General features: G+C 39.6%; 1 protein-coding gene across 8 annotated transcripts in view; it reads right to left on the reverse strand.

The window, feature by feature from the left end:
* Positions 1 to 20,561, reverse strand: part of MTMR2 (myotubularin related protein 2) — a 102,197-nt gene that overhangs the window by 39,624 nt on the left and 42,012 nt on the right. For 7 of the 8 annotated variants that reach the window (XM_079787940.1, XM_079787942.1, XM_079787944.1 and 4 more), the window contains one exon: positions 17,693 to 17,798. In XM_079787940.1, the coding sequence (XP_079644066.1) occupies positions 17,693 to 17,798 (106 nt within the window). Of the gene's footprint in view, positions 1 to 7,202; positions 7,281 to 17,692; positions 17,799 to 20,561 lie in introns of those variants that run through there. The other variant, XM_079787946.1, reaches the window with a different exon arrangement.

The following is a 20,561-nucleotide window of genomic DNA, read 5'->3' on the forward strand; positions in this document are numbered from 1 at the left end:
GTTTGTTTCATTAGAGTGAGAACCAATACTACTAAAATAAATTATTCTCAAACATTTTTTAAAGCTTTTGACTTTCATTTACTTCAATCCAAAAAGTAGACTGAAGAGTCCTTGATAGTAGGTTAAAAAGGAAGAAAACACAATGTGCTAACTGCCCTAAAGGACACCTTCTGCAGACCCTCAAAACTGGGTTAGATCCCTCCTGTGCATGAGCTCCAATCTGGCACTTACCACCCACTTTAAGTGCCTGTCTTCTTCCCCACCAGACTCCTAGAGAAGAGGTACCGTATCTTATACACTTTTAAATACTCATTAGAAATGTAACATGAGCTACATATGTTCTTTTTAATTGTCTAGAAGCCACATTAAGAAAAAGAAAAACAGTACTAGCCAGTTTTGCTCAGTGGATAGAGCATCGGACTGCAGACTGAAGGGTCCCAGGTTCAATTTTGGTCAAGGGCACATGCCCAGGTTTCGGGCTCGATCCCCAGTAGGGGGCATGCAGTAGCCAGCCAATCAATGATTCTCTCTCATCACTGATGTTTCTATTTCTCTCTCCCTCTCCCTTCCTCTCTGAAATCAATAAAAATATATTAAAAAAAGAAAAACAGGCAAAAGTGATTTTAACATATTTCATTTAATCCAATAAATCGAAACTACTGTCATCTCAGCATGCAATAAATATTTTTAAAATATTAATGAGACATTTTATATTTTTTTTGTTTATACCAAGCCTTCAAAATCCAGAGTGTATTTTATATATATGACACATCTCAATCCAGACTAGCCACATTTCAAGTGCTCAACAGCCATATGTGTAGTGGTGCTTGGATTGGGCATAATCTAATCTTCCTGATAATCAAATTATTCCTTAGTTTGCCTTGGCCAGGTAGCTTACTTGGTTAGAGCAGTGGTCAGCAAACTGCGGCTCGCGAGCCGCGGTTTGCCATTCTGTTGACTAATGAGCTTGCCGACCACTGGGTTAAAGGGTCGTCCTGATACCCCAAGGCTGCAGGTTCAATCCCCAGTCAGGGCACATACAGAAATCAACCAGTGAATGCATAAATATGTGGAACAACAAATCTTTCTCTCTCTCTCTCTCTCTTCCTCTCTCTCCTTTCTCTCTCTTTTCCCCCTCCCTCGATTCCTCTATCTCTAAAAATCATTCAATAACAAAAAAATTATTCCTTAGTTTAAGTCAGGTGCTTAGGGAGGAGTAGACATCACTACCATAGCTCAGTGCTCAACTAAGACCAATAAGCTAAGAACTACAAAGAACAAATTAATTCTGTTCAATAAATCTGCAATCTGAACAAATTCATACTTCTGAAAGTTTAATGTTTTATTTCATAAAGTAACCTTACTGCAATACCTAAAAAATAAAAATACATATTTACACATATGTACCTTTTATATTCCAAATTCTAAAACTCAAAAAGATCATATGTTTTAATGACATCTAGTTGCCAGTTCCTAATATGTAACATAGTCATAGAAGAAAGGAAAGAAGAAAGGAAGAGACAGAAGCAGGGAAGGAAGGAGAGAGGCAGGAAGAAAGGAAGCAGACTGAGTCTGTGAGGATGCAGAAAAACAGGATAAAAATGCAATTTGCAAGTATGTAGATTACCTGGACTCATATCCTGACTGTTCTACATGCTAGCTAGGTACTCTTAGTCTGAGTGTCCAACTTCTTTATTGCCTCATTTCCCCATCCATAAAATGATAATAATTATAGTACCCCACAAAAGGATTTTATAAAAATTAAATTAGTTAATATACTTAAGGCATTTATATCATGTTGACATAATATATACTCAATAAACATTTCCTACTACAAATAATAAAAATTGAGGCTAAACTGATTACCAAACTCTGTTAAGGATTTCTACTGATTATGAAAACAACACAATTAGATAAAAAGGATACAAATAATAACACAGTATTTAAAAAAAAAATCAAACAATGATACACATGTGAAAGTCTTTATCTTCTGCCCATCATCTACCACGTGATTTGGAAATACAAAGATCATATCCCTTACAAAGCTGGGCAGTAGTTCCTATATTTCAAGAGGTACACTTTCTTATGGCTGCTACAGTGTTATTCCCCATGACCACCTTCCTCTCTTTCTGTACTTGTACTTTCAGAAGGAATTTGCATGTCCAAGAATGTATGTGTATTATATACAGGAGTGGAGAGGAAGGTAGTTCTGGAAGAGGCACATGGTAACCTAAGAGGTGTAAGAAGTAAAGCTTTATTATGTGAGAAAAGAGACAGGAAACTCAGTGCATACTGAGAACCACAGCCTCTCCTATACCAGTATGCTTTCTGACCAAAATGTCAGAGAATAAGGGCAACGAAGAGAAGGCAAGACAAGATCCCATCTTTGTCCAGAAAAGCTACACTAGATGACAGACTTTTAACAATAGATATACACCAGAGGTTATGTATAAACAACTCATGTTAGAGCCAAAGATATAAAAAGAACTCAAACAAGTGAACAGAGCAAGGCCAAGGGCAACCCATACCCTACATTTGTTGGTCATCACTGGTTTTGAACATGGCTATCTTTCATCAAACATAAGAGAAAAAATGGGGCCTAGAAAAAAAGATTATTTGACAAGGAAAAGGAAGTATCAGCCTGATGCTCAACAAAAGAGCAGTCTTCTGAAAATAATTCCCTATATGCATTACAAGACACATTTATAAACTAGCTGGCATACTCAAAAGGAAATCAGCCATATTCCCTAAGGAACAGGAACAAACGCCATAAGGATAGACACACTGAGACTAAGAGAAATGGGTCAGATAAAGAATGACTGCAAAAAAATTAAAAATGTAATAGCAGAAATAAAATCTGTGTTAGAATTAAGAACTAAATTGATTATTCAGAAAACAGCATTTATGTTGAGGGCAACCATAAAAATTGCTCTACGAATTTATAGAAAAAGAACAGAGGTAAAAATCATGAGGGAACATGATAAAGAACCAATGAAAGAATTGTATTTCCTAAAGAAAAAAGTCAAAACAGAATAGGAACAATAATCCAATACATAATGGAAGAACATGTTTTTTAAATAAATAATGACTTTCTAAGCTTGTTGATCAAAATAGTTTACCAGATTCCACATACTTAAAAAAATGAACAGAGATATACCTAGGTGCATTTTAGCAAATTATTTTGAACTATAAGAATTACAAGACAAACTTTGAGTACATAGGCAGAGAGAGAGAGAGAGAGAGAGAGAGAGAGAGAGAGAGAGAGAGAGAGAGAGAAGTAATATATAACAGCAAGATCAGGCTGGCTTCAGATTTATCAACCTATTCTAGAAAACAAAATGTTATCAGATCTTTGAAGAAAAATGCTATGACTTCTCTAATATGATTGATGGTAACAGGAAGTCATTCTCAGATATGTCATGTCACCAAAAATATAATCCACATGTTCTGCTTTTGGGGGGGGAAATTGCCTGAGGGCAATTAAGCTGAAAGGGGGACATCGAAATTAAGACTTCTATATAAGAAATTTGTGGTGTACAGCAAAGGCTTACGTTGTTATATCCTAATGACCCTACAGCCAAAAAAAAAAAAAAAATTACTGCCACCATACTAACATCTCTGAGTCTGACTTTCATATTTATATCAAAATAGTAATATCTACCTTACAGGTTTGTATGAAATGAAACAGTTGAAACATAAAGGGATTTGCAAGGTGCTATATTAAAATGTAAGAAGTATGTAACAGACACATTAATTGAAGTTTTTACCTTCTCATCTCACAATATTCTATTCATACGGTGCTTTGTTTCTCTGCTCTAAAACAAATAGGGATTAATGACACCTTACAATCTAATAGCAATAAACACAATATCTCCATAATTCCATAAATAAAATTTTAGATATATTATACAAAATAACATACACAGAGTTAATATTTGAGACAGCATGACATAAAGAGAACCACAACCTCGCAAATTCTTGAACTACTGACTTCTAGATTTAGCTACAGAATAAAGAGCACCTTATTCTAAAAAAAGCAGTAAGAAGAGTGATTTCAGCATTATGGCAGCATAAGATGTCCCTCATTTTTTTGCCTTTTAACTTCTAAAATTTGGCATCTCTCCATAAATAAAAGGGCCTCGTGGGAGCCTTGAAATCCAGCACCATGTGCCAAGGTGTCTCTCCCACTAGTGCATCAGGTAATAGGCAGGCAAGCCCAGGTAAGGGCTGTGGAATCAGCAGGAGCCTGTGAATTGACTCCAACCCTCTTGATTGCAGCATAATAATCTGGAAAATACTGACGTGAGCACATACAGATAAGAAAGCCTTAATTAAAAGAAATCCAAGTTTCTACATAAATTCCAGCACTCCAGTGGGGCAAAAAATATATACAAGTTTGATGCATCCAAGTGGATTAGAGGAACTTTGTCAGCATCACCCTTGCCCAGGAGGCAGCACAGCTTAAGAGGAAGTTGGGGATCCCTCCCTGTGGGGGAAAGGGAGAGGAGTAAGTACCCAACTTCCCCAGTTGTGCGGCTGCCAAAGAAACCCATCTCTTGCCCACAGCATTCAGAGTATTAAAGCAAGAGCTCCATTACTTGGAGAAGGAAGGGGTTCAGAAAAGTGGCAGATTAGAATATCAGAAGGCATTAAAGAGATGCAGTTCTCTGTGTTCTAGACTCCAGCAAAAAAGCCCATCCATAAGCTGTCGGAACAAACCTCACCCAAGGATCCCTTCACCTGACCCACAGGAACGCCCAAATCCCCAAGTGCCAAACCTATACCCTCCTTACTCTGCAGCCAGCTCCTTTTATACATGTTCCAGAAGGCTACAGCAAGAGCAAGCTCAGGTAGATAGAGAGTGCATGAAGAAAAGCTGGGGTTTGTGGGCAAGGGAGAAACCATAATTATGAGTTGTACTGCCTTTGCGACGATGAGAGAAATTCCCAGCAGTTAGCCTGGTTTACTGTAAGATCAACTGCGTAAGAATCCCCAAGAGGAAGCAGGAATTGTGCAACAGGTGTATTCAATCATATAAGGTGAGAGAAAGCCCCAGAATATAAGCTGACCAAAAAAAAAGACAATTCAATAAAATCAAGAAAACAATAAATGAACAAAATGAGAAATAAACGGAGATAGAAATCATAAAAACAACCAAACAGAAATTCTGGAGCTGAAGAACTCAATAAATGAAATGAACACAAAACAGAGTACCAACAGCAGTATAGAACAGGCAAAAGACAGAATCAGTGAATTAAAGGATAGGAACTTTGAAGTAACCCAGTCAGAGGAGAACAAAGAAAAAAAGAATGAAGAGTGAAGCAAACCTATAATTTATAAGACACCATCAAGAGAACCAATATCAGAATCACCAGAGTTCCAGAAGGTGAAGAAAGGGAAAGGGGGCATAAAATTTATTAGAACTTACAGACCTGGGGGAGAGAATTGGAATCCAAGTGCTTCAAGTTCATAGATCATCTCATTATTTCAATTCAAAACAATCCTCTCTAAGACACATTATAATAAAACTGTCAAAAATCACAGATAAAGAGGGAATACTAAAAGTAATAAAAGAAAAACTCTAACCTATAAACCCTCATTAGGCTATCTAGGCCAGCGGTTGCCAACCGGTGGTCCGGGGACCACTGGTGGTCCATGAGGTCTGAAAGGTTGGTGACCGCTGTTCTAGGCTATAGACAGATTTCTCAGTAGGAACCTTACAACCTGGGAGAGAATGAATTGATATGCTGAAAGGAAAAAATGCCATCCAAGAATACTCTATCTGGCAAAAGAATCCTTCAGAAATGAAATACTTTCCCAAACAAACAAAAGCTGAGAGAGTTCATCACCATTACATCTGCCTTACAAAAAATGCTGAAAGGAATTCTTCAAGTTGAAACAAAAAGATGCTAATAGTAAAATGAAAATGCACAACTCACTGGTAAATATATAGTCAGATTCAGAAAAGTCTAATTCTGTAATAGGATGCTGTGTTAACCAACTGACTGTGTTATAAACATTAAAGGAAAGAGTATTAAAAATAATTATAGCCAGTATAATTTCTTCATGAACAATATAAAATGAGGTAAACTGTGGAACTAAAAACATAAAATGTTCAATGCAATCTCCACAGAAATAGAAAAAAAACAATCTTAAAATTTATATGGGACCACAGAGAATTCCAAATAGCCAAAGTAATCTTGAGAAAGAACAAAACTGGAGGCATCACACTCCCTGGTTTCAAACTATATTACAAAGTTATAGCTATCAAACCCGCATGGTATTATCATACAAACAGACACACACAATAATGGAACAAAATAAAGAGCACAGAAATAAACCTATGCATATATGATCAATTAATTTACAACAAGTTGCCAAGAATATACCAGGAGAAAAGAATAGTCTTTTCAATAGTGCTGGGAAAACTGAACAGCCAGATGCAAAAGAGTGAAATTGGATCCCTATGTTGCACCATACACAAATATCAACTCAAAATGGATTAAAGACTTGGAAATAAGACCTGAAACCATAAAATTAGAATAAACCATGGAGGGTAACCTCCCTGGCATCAGTCTTGGCAATGATTTTTTTGGTTTTCCCACCAAAAGGAAAGGAAACAAAAGGAAAAATAAACAAGTGGGACTATATAAAAAGCTTGTGTAGGGGAAAGGAAACCATCAACAAAATGAAAAGGCAAACTACTGATTTGGAGAAAATATTTGTAAAGCATATATCTAGTAAGACATTAATATCCAGAATACATAAAGAACTCATACAACTCAGTAGTGTATTTGGAAAGTTTTATAATATTGGGAAGGAGATTAAGAATTTTAAACTTGACCAGTCATGTAAAGGAAAATCACTGCAGACCTCTGATAAAATTAATAACATGGTCAAGGAGGTACACAAAACTGGATATAGTAAAGACAAAATGATAATAACCTAGGAGAGAAATAGCAAAATCCTGGATTAGTAGAAATAAAGTGGTAGTAGAAACAAAGAGAAATATTTTATACTTGTTGGAAAAAGTAGTTAAATTTGACCAGAGGCATAATGAACAAATACAACCAATTAATTAATTTTTACTTGAGAAGAACTACATTTAAGATATGTTCGTAATGGAAGAAGAAATGCAAATATAACAAATAAAGGAGGTAAGATCAAAACAAGAGGACAACTCAGAAATACCAGGAGCCTACCTTTCTACAAGGTGGAATTAAAGCAGCAAAGCCAGACTGATTTGATTCATCAGGTTTTTCTGCATTCACATGGAAATACCTTTAGCGGGAAAAAGTTATATAACTCTCCCCGCTCTCTGAGGAGGAGAGAAATCCCCTGGAACACATAAAACACTTTTCTCTTGCTGGGTCAAAATAATGTTATTAATTGACTATCCGACCTGTTTCCCATTAGAACCGGCTGCTTCCCGAGTTCTGGTTATATCAACAGATAAGATTATATAAGGTCTGCTCTTTGAATACAATACTGAATACAATACTTAATCCTTTTCTTATTATCAAGAAGTCTATAAATCACATTAAAATCTTACTGGTGAAAAAAACACACAGATAGAAATTTATAATTCTTTTTATATTCCTAAAATCAATTCAGTTTTGCTCTCTCCCCAACCATGTTTTTCCCCATTGTCTTTCATGCCCTCTTTATCAAGCTCTGTAAATTTCCATGTGACTTTAACCTACCTCCCATCTCTCCTTCTCTCTCTGATCAGGAAATTATTATAAAGAAATTTCAGAAACCTTATCTGTAATGATGATCTGCAAGTGGGGAAAAAACCTTATCTGTAATGATGATCTGCAAGTGGAAAAAGTTTATGGATCAGTTTTCACATGGAATGTCAGATGACAGATAAACAGGAAAGAAATTTTTTGAAATTTGCAAAACACTAAATTAAAATCATCTGAAAGGGAAAAATGAGCCTGTGGAAGTTACAAATTATCCACCACGGTTTCTTTATGTACTAAAACAGTAGAGGAAAAAATAATGAACTTATTCTTCATTGAATAATTCTATTAAAGAAAATTGTTTACATCAATTTTACTTTAGTCTATTTTTTTATACAACTCGACTGTGTCAACGTAAGAAACTTCCAAACCTGTAAAGAATCTTTATGCGTTTATTTGAGCCAAACTGAAGTTATGCCGGGGAGCAAGATCTCAAAGGCTCCAGAGAATAATAGTTTTGCAGTTACTTTTCTACACTTGAAATTAAAGGAAGGGAAGGAAGATTACATGAAGGTAGGAGAAAGCAAGGCAGGAGACTCATGCTTCAGAAGGAGGAATCTGAAAGGGGGCATTTAAAAGGTATGTTATTTGGATGCACAGAAACAATGAACAGGGCTTAAGGCAAAGATAAGCCTTTAACTAAAGTTATATTCCTGGGGCATCACTCCCCACCATGACCAGCCCAGTTAGGAATTTATAATCAGATCACCATATGAGGTGACTTTCCATAGAACCCCTTTTTCTTCCACAACTGACAAACCACAAAGTAAGCAAATGAATCATACAAATAAAATCTGAACAGGGTAGAGTCAAAGACTGGCATCTGGGATGGATCTTACTGGTTATATATTTGAAAGCACATCCAAATTCAAGCACAAGGAAGCTCTTTCTTTTCATAACACTGCCAAGAACAATTTGGTTTTGAGCTGAAACCACAATTAGCAAGCAGTGGATACCATTACATCACCATCAATGATTCAACAACAACAAAGGGTATCTAAAGAGGTACAGTCTGAAAAGCATCACTTCATGCTACAGGTTGAATTGTGCCCTCCCACAGATGAAGTTAGGTTGAAGTCCTAATTGACAGTACCTCAGAATGTGACCTTATCTGGAAAGGTGGGGTGCCCTCAGTGTCCCCAGCTATTGCCAATGGAAGTGGAATTCTTGCAATGTTGCAAGGAAAATGATTTCCTGAGACTCGTACTGGAGAATGAGTGATATTTATTTCTGTGGAATTAAACCCCTGGGTTTCCAATGTTGCATTTCCCCAGTCTCACCATGGAAGAAGTCCATCTTATTTTCAGCAAGGCTAGGATTAAAGCCACTGCCCAGAGTTTCCACACCGTATTAAAGCACAGTCTAGGCCAGCATCTGGCTAGCTTAGCTTGTGTTCCCAGCAGCAATCCATTGCATCTGGGGTATGCATGGCCACACTGCTGCTTAAGTTCACATGAAGGGCTAGCGCACGGGAGAGTACAGGTCACAGAGCAAGAGAGTGCAAGGGAGCAGGAGCAAAGAGGCAAGAGAGAGAGAATTCTTTGCCCAGAGATTTAACCTTCCAAGATTTCACTTGCTTGCAGTAGCTTCACCCCCTAGGGCCTAGGCAATTACCTTTTTCCCAGGTAAGACTGACAGACAAGCACCTTCTCTAGTCACCCTGACTTCACTGCGCATGTGCCCATTTCTCCCTTTGTTTGATCCCTTTCCCCAGTGATCTGTAGGAAATAGACCAGTGTTCCCTGGGGAGTGTGGAACTATAGCTTACTGGTGAAGCTGCCCAGATGACCATGCTTATAATGATGTCTGGCCTCGCCTTTGCTTTCTTCCTATTATTAATATTAGCTAGCTAATTATGACAATGAGAGAAATGGCGTCACTGCAGATAGAGTCATAGTAATTAGTTAAGATAAGGATATAGTGGAGTAGGGTGGGCCCCCTAATCCAACATGACTGTTGTCTTTATTACAAGACAGCTCTGTGAAGACACAGAGATATAGGGAGAATGCTGCCATGTAACCATCAAGGCAGAGACTGAAGTGATGGGATCCACAAGCCAAGAAAACCAAGGATTGTTGGACTTCACCAGCAGTTAAGAAAGAAGTAAGGGAAGCAGTTTGCCACTCCAAAATACGCCTTTAAGGATATTGATTTTAAACTGGTTATTAAGAAACAAAAGACTCAGAAAGAGCCTTTGACCATCCCCCTTTCCCAGCCTAAAGGAATTTACATAGAGGACATGCTCCAGGAAGGAACATAGCATAACAGATAACTCTGGTTTAATATAAACTAACTAGAGGCCTGATGCACAAAATTCGTGCAAGAGTAGGCCTTCCTTCCCCCGGCTGCTGGCACCAGCTTCCCTCTGGCACCTGGCGCCCCGGCTTCCCTCTGGCCGCCAGCAGGCACCCGGGACTCGAGCTTCCCTCACAGAGGGAGGCCCTGCCCACCCGCCACAGCCTACCAGTGTTCCCTGGGGAGTGTGGAACTATAGCTTACTGGTGAAGCTGCCCAGATGACCTTCTGATGAAGCCAGGGCTGCAAGGGCCGAGGCAAGCTGCGACCTATATCTCGGAAGGAGGTCGGGTCTAATTAGCATATTATGCTTTTATTATTATAGATGTGTGATGGACAGAGAGGAACCTAGCAAGGCCCATTTGTTCAAAGTCCTCTCTGTGTTCCATTGTTAAAGATGGTCCAGCAAACAATTTTAGCAAACATTTGTTTTTCCATCTCCTTGTGAATTATCTTCCTGCCCTTCCAAGTCCCAAACCACAATCCCCCTAACCCCCTCATGCTCCAGAACTGTGAGAGAATATTTGTTGTTTAAGCCATCTAGTTTGCAGTAAGTACACTGTTACAGCATCCCTAGGAAATGAATGTACCTAATATCAAGAAAACACTCAAGGGGGGAAGGGGGGAGCATATGTCATACTTTCAACAATAAATATTTTATTTTTATTTTTAAAAAAGAAAACATTCAAATTTGAATCTTAATATGCAAGCTGTTCTTTAATGTTAAAACTTGGAAGCAACTGAAAGTCCTTCAGTAGGTGTATGGATAAACAAAATGTGTTACTTCCATACAAAGAAATATTATTCAGTGATAAAAAATAAATGATCAAGTAACAAAAAGAAATGGAGAAACCTTAAAGGTTTCTAAGTGAAAGAAGGCAATCTGGCTATGTATTAGAATTAGATGACATGTTGGAAAAGGCAAAACTATGAAGGCAGTAAAAAGTTCACTGGCTGCCAGGAAAAGGGAGAGAAGGAAAAATAGGTGAAGTACAGATGATTTTTAAGGCAATGAAACTACTCTGTGTGATACAGCAATAATGTAAACATGTCATTATACTTTTACAAATCCCACAGAATGTACAACACAAAGAGTAAAACTATAGATTTTAATTAGTAATCAAAATGGTTCATCAAATGCACCACACTAATACAAGATGAAAGTAACAGAAGACACTGTGGGGATGAGGGGGAAATAGCATAGGGCTGCAGACTTTTTTTTCATAACTCAAAACATGAAAATAACCACAGTAACAACTACCACCTATTAGCAACATCTATCTATATAAAATCCTAATATGCAAATCAACTGAACAAAGGAATGACCAGTCGCCATGATGCACCCTGACCACCAGGGGGCAGACGCTCAATGCAGGAGTTGCCCCCAGCCCGCAGGCCCCAATTGGCAGCGGGGGGCGGGGCTGGCGAGTGGGCAGCACCAGTCCAGCCAAGGCAGGTGTGAGCGGGGGACCCGATCACCCCGCCAGTCACCCCACAGATCAGCCCTGATCGCCAGCCAGGCCTAGGGACCCTACCCGTGCACAGATTTTGTGCACTGAGCCTCTAGTCCTATATAATAAAAGGCTAATATGCAAATTGTCCCCATAGGCAGGAGTTCGACTGACCAGGAGTTAGATGTGCACTGACCACCAAGGGACGGCATGGAACATGGCAGGCGTCGGCGACGTGGTGCTGGCGGCAGTGGACGCGCTGCCGGACCCAATGAGAGTGGGACCACGGCAGGATAATGGAGCAGGTGAGTGGGCAGTGCCAGCTGCCCTACAGATTGGCTCTGATCACCGGCCAGGCCTAGGGACCCTACCCATGCACGAATTTCATGCACCAAGCCTCTAGTAATTTCATAAAAAAGGGAGGATTTTTTTTAAAACAAAGAAGTTATAAGGAGATAATCTTGTGATAAAGAACAGCCCTTCCCAAAAAAGGATGACACGTAATAGAATATCTGCCCAAACCAAAACAGAATAAAAGTACATAGGTAGAAAGATAAAATATTGCCTCAATTACTTTCATTTTGCCTCAAACCAAGGAATCTATCATCATGCACTGGCCAGTTAATGCACTGTTTTCAGAAAATCGTTATTCATTTAGCTCATAATACCCCTGAAAAAGAAGTAGTATTCTTATTCCCATTTATAAGTGGGGTAATGGCCCATTGTGAATGCACAGGCACTCCATTTATTTAATATGACTTTTTCCTTAATTCTAATAACACCATGACTCACTTGCTTCCTTTCAACCAGATCCTTCTACCTTTGCAAATGCTGCACATCTACTTTCATAATCATTAAGCCTGCAGGACAATTAGGTTCTAGTCATCCTTAAACTATCTTAAATAACAAAGCCTCAGGTCTGTTGACCATAGAAACAGAGTTCAGTCAAACTAAAGATAACATTTTGACCTCAGTTGTGTTTCAGCCCCAGATCCATGAAAGAAGAATGACCCTACTGACCACAACCTTGCGAAACCAACAGACCAACCCCATGGCTTGTATCAAGACCATATGCAATGATTGACTACTCCTCACCCTGGCTCTGACCAATCAGTAGGGCTACAACCCTAACCCTAACACCCTCAGGCAGCATAATTAATGATTTTCCCCCCTATATAACCAATCCCCTGAAGCCATGGGAGAGCCAGGTTTTAGACTACTAGCTCACCTGCATCTAAGTGCTTGATACCATTTCCTTAAATAAACCTTTACTTTCTTTACTGCAATTCCTGTTCACATTTTATTGGGCTTTGATGCACACAAGCAAATGAATCCCTTTCATTCAATAACACCCTTATAGAAGTTAAGCAACATCTCCAAGGTGTCATATACCTTACAATAGCAGCTGAACTTGAACAGATTTATGACTGTACTATGATCATGACATGATAGCATCCTAGTGCAACTGTGTAGCAAGCAACTGATATGACGGATCAGAGGCTGAGAAGAAGATCAACACAAGGTAAAGATGTGGGAATCATCCATCCTATCTAATAAAAGAGTAATCCTATCTAATAAAAGAGTAATATGCAAATTAACCATCACTCCGCTACACCCACAAGCCATGCTCACCAGCCAATCAGGAGCGAGTATGCAAATTAACCCAACCAAGATGGCTGCGGCCACGGAGAGAGCAGGAGGCTTGGGTTTCCCCAGCAATGGAGGAAGCCAAGCTTTCCACACACCCTGGCAGGCCCAGGCCTCCACTCAAGGCTACAAAGTTTCAATTATAGAAGATAAATAAATCCCAACAAAAATGGCGGCAGCCACAGAGCTGGAGAGAGCAGGAGGCTTCAGTTGCCCCCAACGATGGAGGAAGCCAAGCTTCTGCAGCCAGCCCTGGCCTGCCTTGGCCTCCTCCGCTCAAGGCTACAAAGTTTCAATTATAGAAGATAAATAAATCCCAGATACGAGGGCCTCCGCTTGGGTCGCCAGGGGGCATGGCCGGCCTGCAAACCACCACAGGCCCCTCGCCCAGGCCACCCCACACCCCAAGGGAACCCCCAACCCTGATCCTGGACACCCTTCAGGGCAAACCAGCTGGCCCCCACCCGTGCACCAGGCCTCTATCCTATCTAATAAAAGAGTAATATGCAAATTGACCATCACTCCAACACAAGATGGCTGCCCCCATGTGGTCAAAGGTGGCTGCCCCATGTGAACACAAGATGGCCACCACAAGATGGCCAGCAGGGGAGGGCAGTTGGGAAGGACCAGGCCTACAAGGGAGGGCAGTTGTGGGCGATCAGGCCAGCAGGGGAGGGCAGTTGGGAGGGACCAGGCCTGCAAGGGAGGGCAGTTGGGGGAAATCAAGCCTGCAGGGGAGGGCAGTTGGGGGTGACCAGGCTGGCAGAGGAGGGAAGTTGGGGGCGACCGGGCCTGCAGGGAAGGGCAGTTGGGGGGGATCTAGGCCTGCAGGGGAGAGCAGCTGGGGGGGACCTGGCCTGCAGGGGAGGGCAGTTAGGGGTGACGAGGCCTGCAGGGGAGGGCAGTTAGGGGTGATCAGGCCTGCAGGGGAGGGCAGTTAGAGGCAAACATGCTGGCAGGAGAGCAGTTAGGCATCAATCAGGCTGGCAGGGGCGTGGTTAGGGGGTGATCAGGCTGGCAGGCAGAAGCGGTTAGGGGCAATCAGGAAGGCATGCAGGCGAGCACTTGGGAGCCAGCAGTCCTGGATTGTGAGAGGGGTCCCATATTGGAGAGGGTGCAGGCTGGGCTGAGGGACACACACACACACACACACACACACACCCGTGCATGAATATCATGCACCGGGCCTCTAGTAAAGAGATAATAGCTGAAGCCCTGAGAAAGAAGGAGCATAAGGAAAAAAGAACAAGGAGGAAAGCAAGAGATGAGGACACGTTAGAGTTACCTTGTGCAGCTGAGAACAGCCAGGTACACAAAGGAGGTGTAGTCAGATAGAAAAGTGAAGCATAATTGTCACCGGGGTTGAAACTTGTCATCATCTTTGACTTTCTCCCCCAAATCTGCAACAAAACCACTGTACCAAGCCCCTCATACCTAAACTTAAACCGTGGTCAGTCAAAAAGCAACACATATCTGTTTGTGGTTAGTTCTACCTATAATTAACTAAATACAGTAGGTCCTCGGGTTACATCGGCGATCCATTCCTACAGCACGATGTAACGCGATTTTCACTGTAAGTCGGAACCCACCTACATAAGCACCTACGTCACTCACATGGAGCACATACACAGCAGTAATGAAGTGAAACAGTCAAAAAGTTTTAAAAGAAAGATAACAATTCCTGACCTTTACTTCTGGTAAATACAGTAAATAATAAAAAACATAAATCACATACAGACAGTCCTCAGGTTACGTCGGACTCGACATACGTCACTTCAAGGTTACGTTGCCATCTCCCATTTATTTCTTAAAAAAAAGTTCCATCATTTCGATGTATGTACATTCAGTCAGTCCTCAGGTTACGTCGGAGATCCGTTCCTACAGTGCGACCTAACGCGATTTTCGCCGTACGTCGGAACCCACCTACTTAAGCACCTACGTTACTCACATGGAGCACATACACAGCAGTAATGAAGTGAAACAGTAAAAGAAATTTAAAAGAAAGATAACAATTCCTGACATTTACTTGTGGAAAATAAATAATAAAAAATATAAAGCACATATGTACATACGTCAAAATGACGGAACTTTATTTTATAAATAAATGGGAGATGGCAACGTAACGACGGAACGATGTAAGTCGAGTCCGACGTAACCCGAGGACTGTCTGTACTACCATTTTATGGCCAACAAGGGTATACATACTAAAAGCAAAATATCATTAACAAAACTGGGGAGGAGGGAGATCAGGTTTTATTACAAACACCCTCGTTTTCTGATTATTTAGAAAAGCAATTCCCATTTATTAGGTAACATTAAAAATTGCTATGTTGCCCTAACCAGTTTGGCTCAGTGGATAGAGCGTCAGCCTGCGGACTGAAGGGTCCCAGGTTCTATTCCGGTCAAGGGCATGTACCTTGGTTGCAGGCACATCCCAGTAGGGGGTGTGCAGGAGGCAGCTGATGGATGTTTCTCTCTCATCAATGTTTCTAACTCTCTACCCCTCTCCCTCCCTCTCTGTGAAAAATCAATAAAATTTATTTTTTTAAAAATTGCTATGTCTACCTCAAAAATGTATTAAAGATACTCTTGTTAATTATAAAAATCTCACTTCACATTTCAAAAAACAGGACAATCATGGAAAGATAGTCTCTCTGGGTAATGTGCTGTATAGAAATATGACCAACCTGAGACCACATAAGGGCAACACCTGTGTGCCTTTAAGCACATGAGTTAATTCACCTCTTCTGAATATCAGGTTTCTCTTATCAGTCAAATGAAGTAATAGCCCTGGCTGGTTTGGCTCAGAGGATAGAGCGTCAGCCTGTGGACTGAAGGGTCCCGGTTCGATTCTGATCAAGGGCACATGCCCAGTTTGCAGGCTCAATCCCCAGTTGGGTCGTGCAGGAGGCAGCCAATCAATGATTCTCTCTCATCACTGATGTTTTTATCTCTCTCTCCCTTTCCCTTCATCTCTGAAATCAATAAAAATATATTTTTTAAAATAAATAAATAAATGAGTTAATGTCTGTTTCACAGGACTGTTGTGAAAGCTAAATAAGATGAGTTATGTATAAATGTTTATCACAACAGCTGGCTACGTGTGTTTTTTTCAATTATTAGAAGCATATCCATCCCCCCCACCTCACTTCTAAACATATATTTGAAACAGGCTGCATTTTTGAAAAATTTATTTCTTTATTGATTTCAGAGAGGAAGGGAGAGGGAGAGAGAAATAGAAACATCAATGATGAGAGAGAATCATCGATCAGCTTAGGCTGCATTTTTTAAATGATACTAACAGTTAACATAATGTTATTCATTCATCTCTCTCCCACAATTGACAAAAAGACTGATTCAAGCAACAATATACCTAACAATCAAAGATGTCCTTAAAAATGATAAAACAGGTAACAGGCAGGCTATCATATTAGTTTTCTTTTTCTTTTTTTTTCTGTCACTTTAGGCACTCGACTATGGAAAGTACAGTTAACCTTTGTTAATCAAAGCCATCTTCTCCTTAGTTTAACATTTAACAACTGTCTCTTCATTCATCAAGTAAAAACATTCTGAGGACCCCATAAAGTTGTGAAAGATGCTGAATATGCCACTAATGAAGCTAATTCCTTCAGTCATGGAGCTGGTGCATAAATTTAACAGACTCCCTTGGTACTCTTGTGCTAAGAGAATCAATAATTCAGGGTATTTTTGCATCTAATGTTAAACCTGAAGGGACAACAGGCATAAAATAAGATATTCTCAATATGAGCTCAAGAGCAAATGACTTCATTAACAAAAATAATGTTTTAGTTAACATTGTGAAAGTGTAACACTGAGAAAACAGTTACTAAACCAGAATAAAAAAAAATCTGAGATAAGTTTAAGGGTTAGCACTAAAAATGAAATTCATTTTGTCCATTATTCATAGACAAGCAGTTATAGAAAAGGAGATGAATCCAAATATGTACAAAGTGCTTCAGGATATTTCCATGTGGTTAGGTTCAAAGCAACAAAGCCTATAATAAATAGAGAAATACTTAAAAACTATAATGAGATGTGTAGCAAACATAGCACAGTATTTAAGTGAGACCTTGGACATGTTACTAATTTTAGTTATTATCATGTGTAGAATAGAGATTGATAATAGTCTCTACCTCACAGAAGTGGTAGAAATATCATAAGAGATATTTCATACAGAACTTAGAACAATACTTGGCACATGGAAAGTACTCAATAAATGTTATCCATTACTGGCCATCATTATGGGAGTAATCATGAAAATATTTTATACCACAATGAAATTCATTACTTATCTTTTGGCTAAGAACTTAAAAGTTACCAAACATAGAGATGAATTACACATTTTCTTTTTCAACTAAATAAGACTTCCCAATTTGCTGGCCTGTTCTGAGATATTTTATAAAGATTGAGTGAGGTCTTTGAGAATATTCTATGAATATCTCCTGCTTATTCAGTTAAAGGTTACATTGATAGTGTTGGCCACAAATAACTAACAGAGAATACTTCTTCAGAACTTAGAAACAGCATACATACCCTCAAATCAGGAGAAAAGTTGTCTGCAGAAGTTGAAATGGAATCCGATGACACAACAGAAGCAGATTTTGTATGCACTGAATTCTCTGAATGAGAAGTGGAAGCACTGCAAAATAAAAAGCAACAGTATGTTTGAAAAATGGGACTTTCCGATTTCAGAAATTTTCATTAGAACTCCATTATTTATCAAAACTTCCACTGCCAACTAGTCATACTTTGCCCACTCAATCTTATCTCCAAATACGGATAAACTGCAAACTCTGTATTCCTGCATGGGTAAGTATTCTTACCATCCACGCTCCCTCTGGAAGACTTCCTCAATACTCATGAAAATATTCCTGGCTAATTCTTTTTATCCAATTCATTCATTCTTTCATCCAGTGAACAGTCACTGAATAATCATGTGCAAAACCATTACACACGAGGCACTATGATCTGGAGAAAATTTGATATAATCTCAGTGTTCATGAAGCTCACAAGCATATGGCTGAGACAGACAATAAATTAATGCAATGTAATAATGACTTATGACTATAGAGATAGAGATAGAGATAGAGATAGAGATAGAGATAGAGATAGAGATAGAGAGATACAGATACAGATGGGTAGATAGGACAAATACACACTCTCTGGGAGAAAAGAAAAGGAAGCACCTACTCTACCTAGGAAGTTCAGAGAGGATTTCACAGAGGAGATGATATTTCAACTGAGTCTTGAAAGAGGAAATTGCAAGGCTGACAAACAAGGGAATTTCAAAACAAACAAAAGGCACTGCAAAGTTACAGAATCATCATAGAGCACAGGCTATTTGAGAAACCACAAATAGAATTAAAAATCTGAGGAACAGAATAAACTGGTGAATATAATAGAATTAGGGGCATAGAAAGGGAGTGGACTGATAATTCTCAGGGGGAAAAGGGTATGGGGGGGTACGGGAAGAGACTGGACAAAAATGGTACACCTATGGATGAGGACAGTGCGGGGGGAGGTAAGGGCAGAGGGTGGGGTGGGAACCAGGTGGAGGGGAGCTATGGGGGGAAATGGAGAAACAATTGTAATAATCTGAACAATAAAGATTTATTAAATTTAAAAAAAAATAAAGTCCTGGCCTTGTTCCAAGAGAGAGAGAAACCACAAATAGTTCAACAGGGCTGGACAAGCAGAACAGCAGAAGATAAAGATAGAAAGACAAGCCTGTCTTCATACCCTGTACCTTTCCACAAATCAAATTCTACACTTTATTAAAAAATATATTTTTATTGATTTCAGAGAGGAAGGGAGAGGGAGAAAGATAGAAACATCAATGATGAGAGGGAATCATTGATTGGCTTCCTCCTGCACACTCCACAATGGGGATTGAGCCCACAACCCGGGCATGTGCCCTGACTGGGAATAGAACCGGGTTCATAGGTCGACGCTCAACCACTGAGCCACGCAGGCCAGTATCAAATTCTATACTTCTAATATGCCTATCTTAAATGTCCACTTCTTCTACTAAACTAAGTAATCACACGCTACAGTTACTTTTATTCTCTGAAATTCCTACAAATGAGCTCTGTATTTTCCTGAATTCATACCTTTGCTCAAGCCATTCCAAAACAGAATGCCCCTTTATCCCAATCTGTTTATTAAAATCCTACCTACTCTTTAAAACCCAGTAAAATGCTAGCTTTTCCAAGAAGTCTTGCCCAGGACTTTTAGCTGGAACTAAGTTTTTCTATACTTTCATAGACTTCTGTCTATACTCTACAATGGCACTTAACACTTTTCACATTAGACTAGAGCTTTTTGGTAGCATGACCACCTCCTTATTAGGAATCTTGTAACGGGCAAGGCATTTAAACGGAAGCAAAGACTGCAGTCTGCTAATCTAATCAAGTAAACAATACGAACTTGGTCCTGTTTTCCTAGGCCTATAAACTTCACTAAAATCAATCCAAACATTGCTGTTATCCTTGTCATCCTAAGCTTCTCTTCAAAAATGCCAGAGCTTCTAGTCTATGTTTTTCCTCCATCCATTTTCCCTGTCCAAGTCTTCCTTCCACTACTAACTCATCCTAACATTTATTTATACTGGAATCTTTATTACATAGTGAATAAATTCCCTCACAATCTCAACAGAATTCTCCCCTCACAGCTCCCATCAGGTGGAGCAGTTTGTTAGCGCATCATCCAGATACGCCAAGGTTGTGGGTTCAATCCCCAGTCAGGGCACATTCAACCAATTAATGAATGCATAAATAAGTGGAACAACAAATCCATGTCTCTCCCTGTTCTCTCTTCTTTCTCTCTCTTTCTTCCTCCCTCCGTCCTCCTTATTCTCAAAAAAAAAAAAAAAAAAAAAAAAGAATTCTCCCCTCTCTTGACGTGAACTAAAAGCTTCGTCCAGGAATCCACTTCCGCAGCCATTTCTAGAGGAGACTCTCTCTCCCACATCTACCAAAGCCCAAAGGTGAAACCAGCACTCCCCCAGCTCCACTATCATGCTCATACCCTATAATAATCTTTCCATTTTGATATGTAAAATCCTTCTTCCTCTGAGGTTAATAGCATTTGGGTATACAGCCTCTTATTGTCATCCACCTACCTTTTAATTACTCCTCCTAACTCACTAAAGACTTTTCAACTGGCTTACTTTCTTCTCCAAAGCTGCATCATCGTGGAAATTTAAATATCCCTAAGGATAAACTAGCAACAACCTACCTCAAATTTCCTCAATTCCTACAACCCTCATTCACATTCCCACTTTAGCAAGGTGCTTCTATAGTCATACCCTGGACTTTATCATTTCTCAGCCTCTATAATCTTAAATTTTAAAAAAACACACACAAAAAACAATCTCTGACTAAAGATGCTATCCTTTCCAAAC

Source organism: Cnephaeus nilssonii (assembly GCF_951640355.1).
Source record: "Cnephaeus nilssonii genome assembly, chromosome: 13".
NCBI classification, from domain to species: Eukaryota; Metazoa; Chordata; class Mammalia; order Chiroptera; family Vespertilionidae; genus Cnephaeus; species Cnephaeus nilssonii.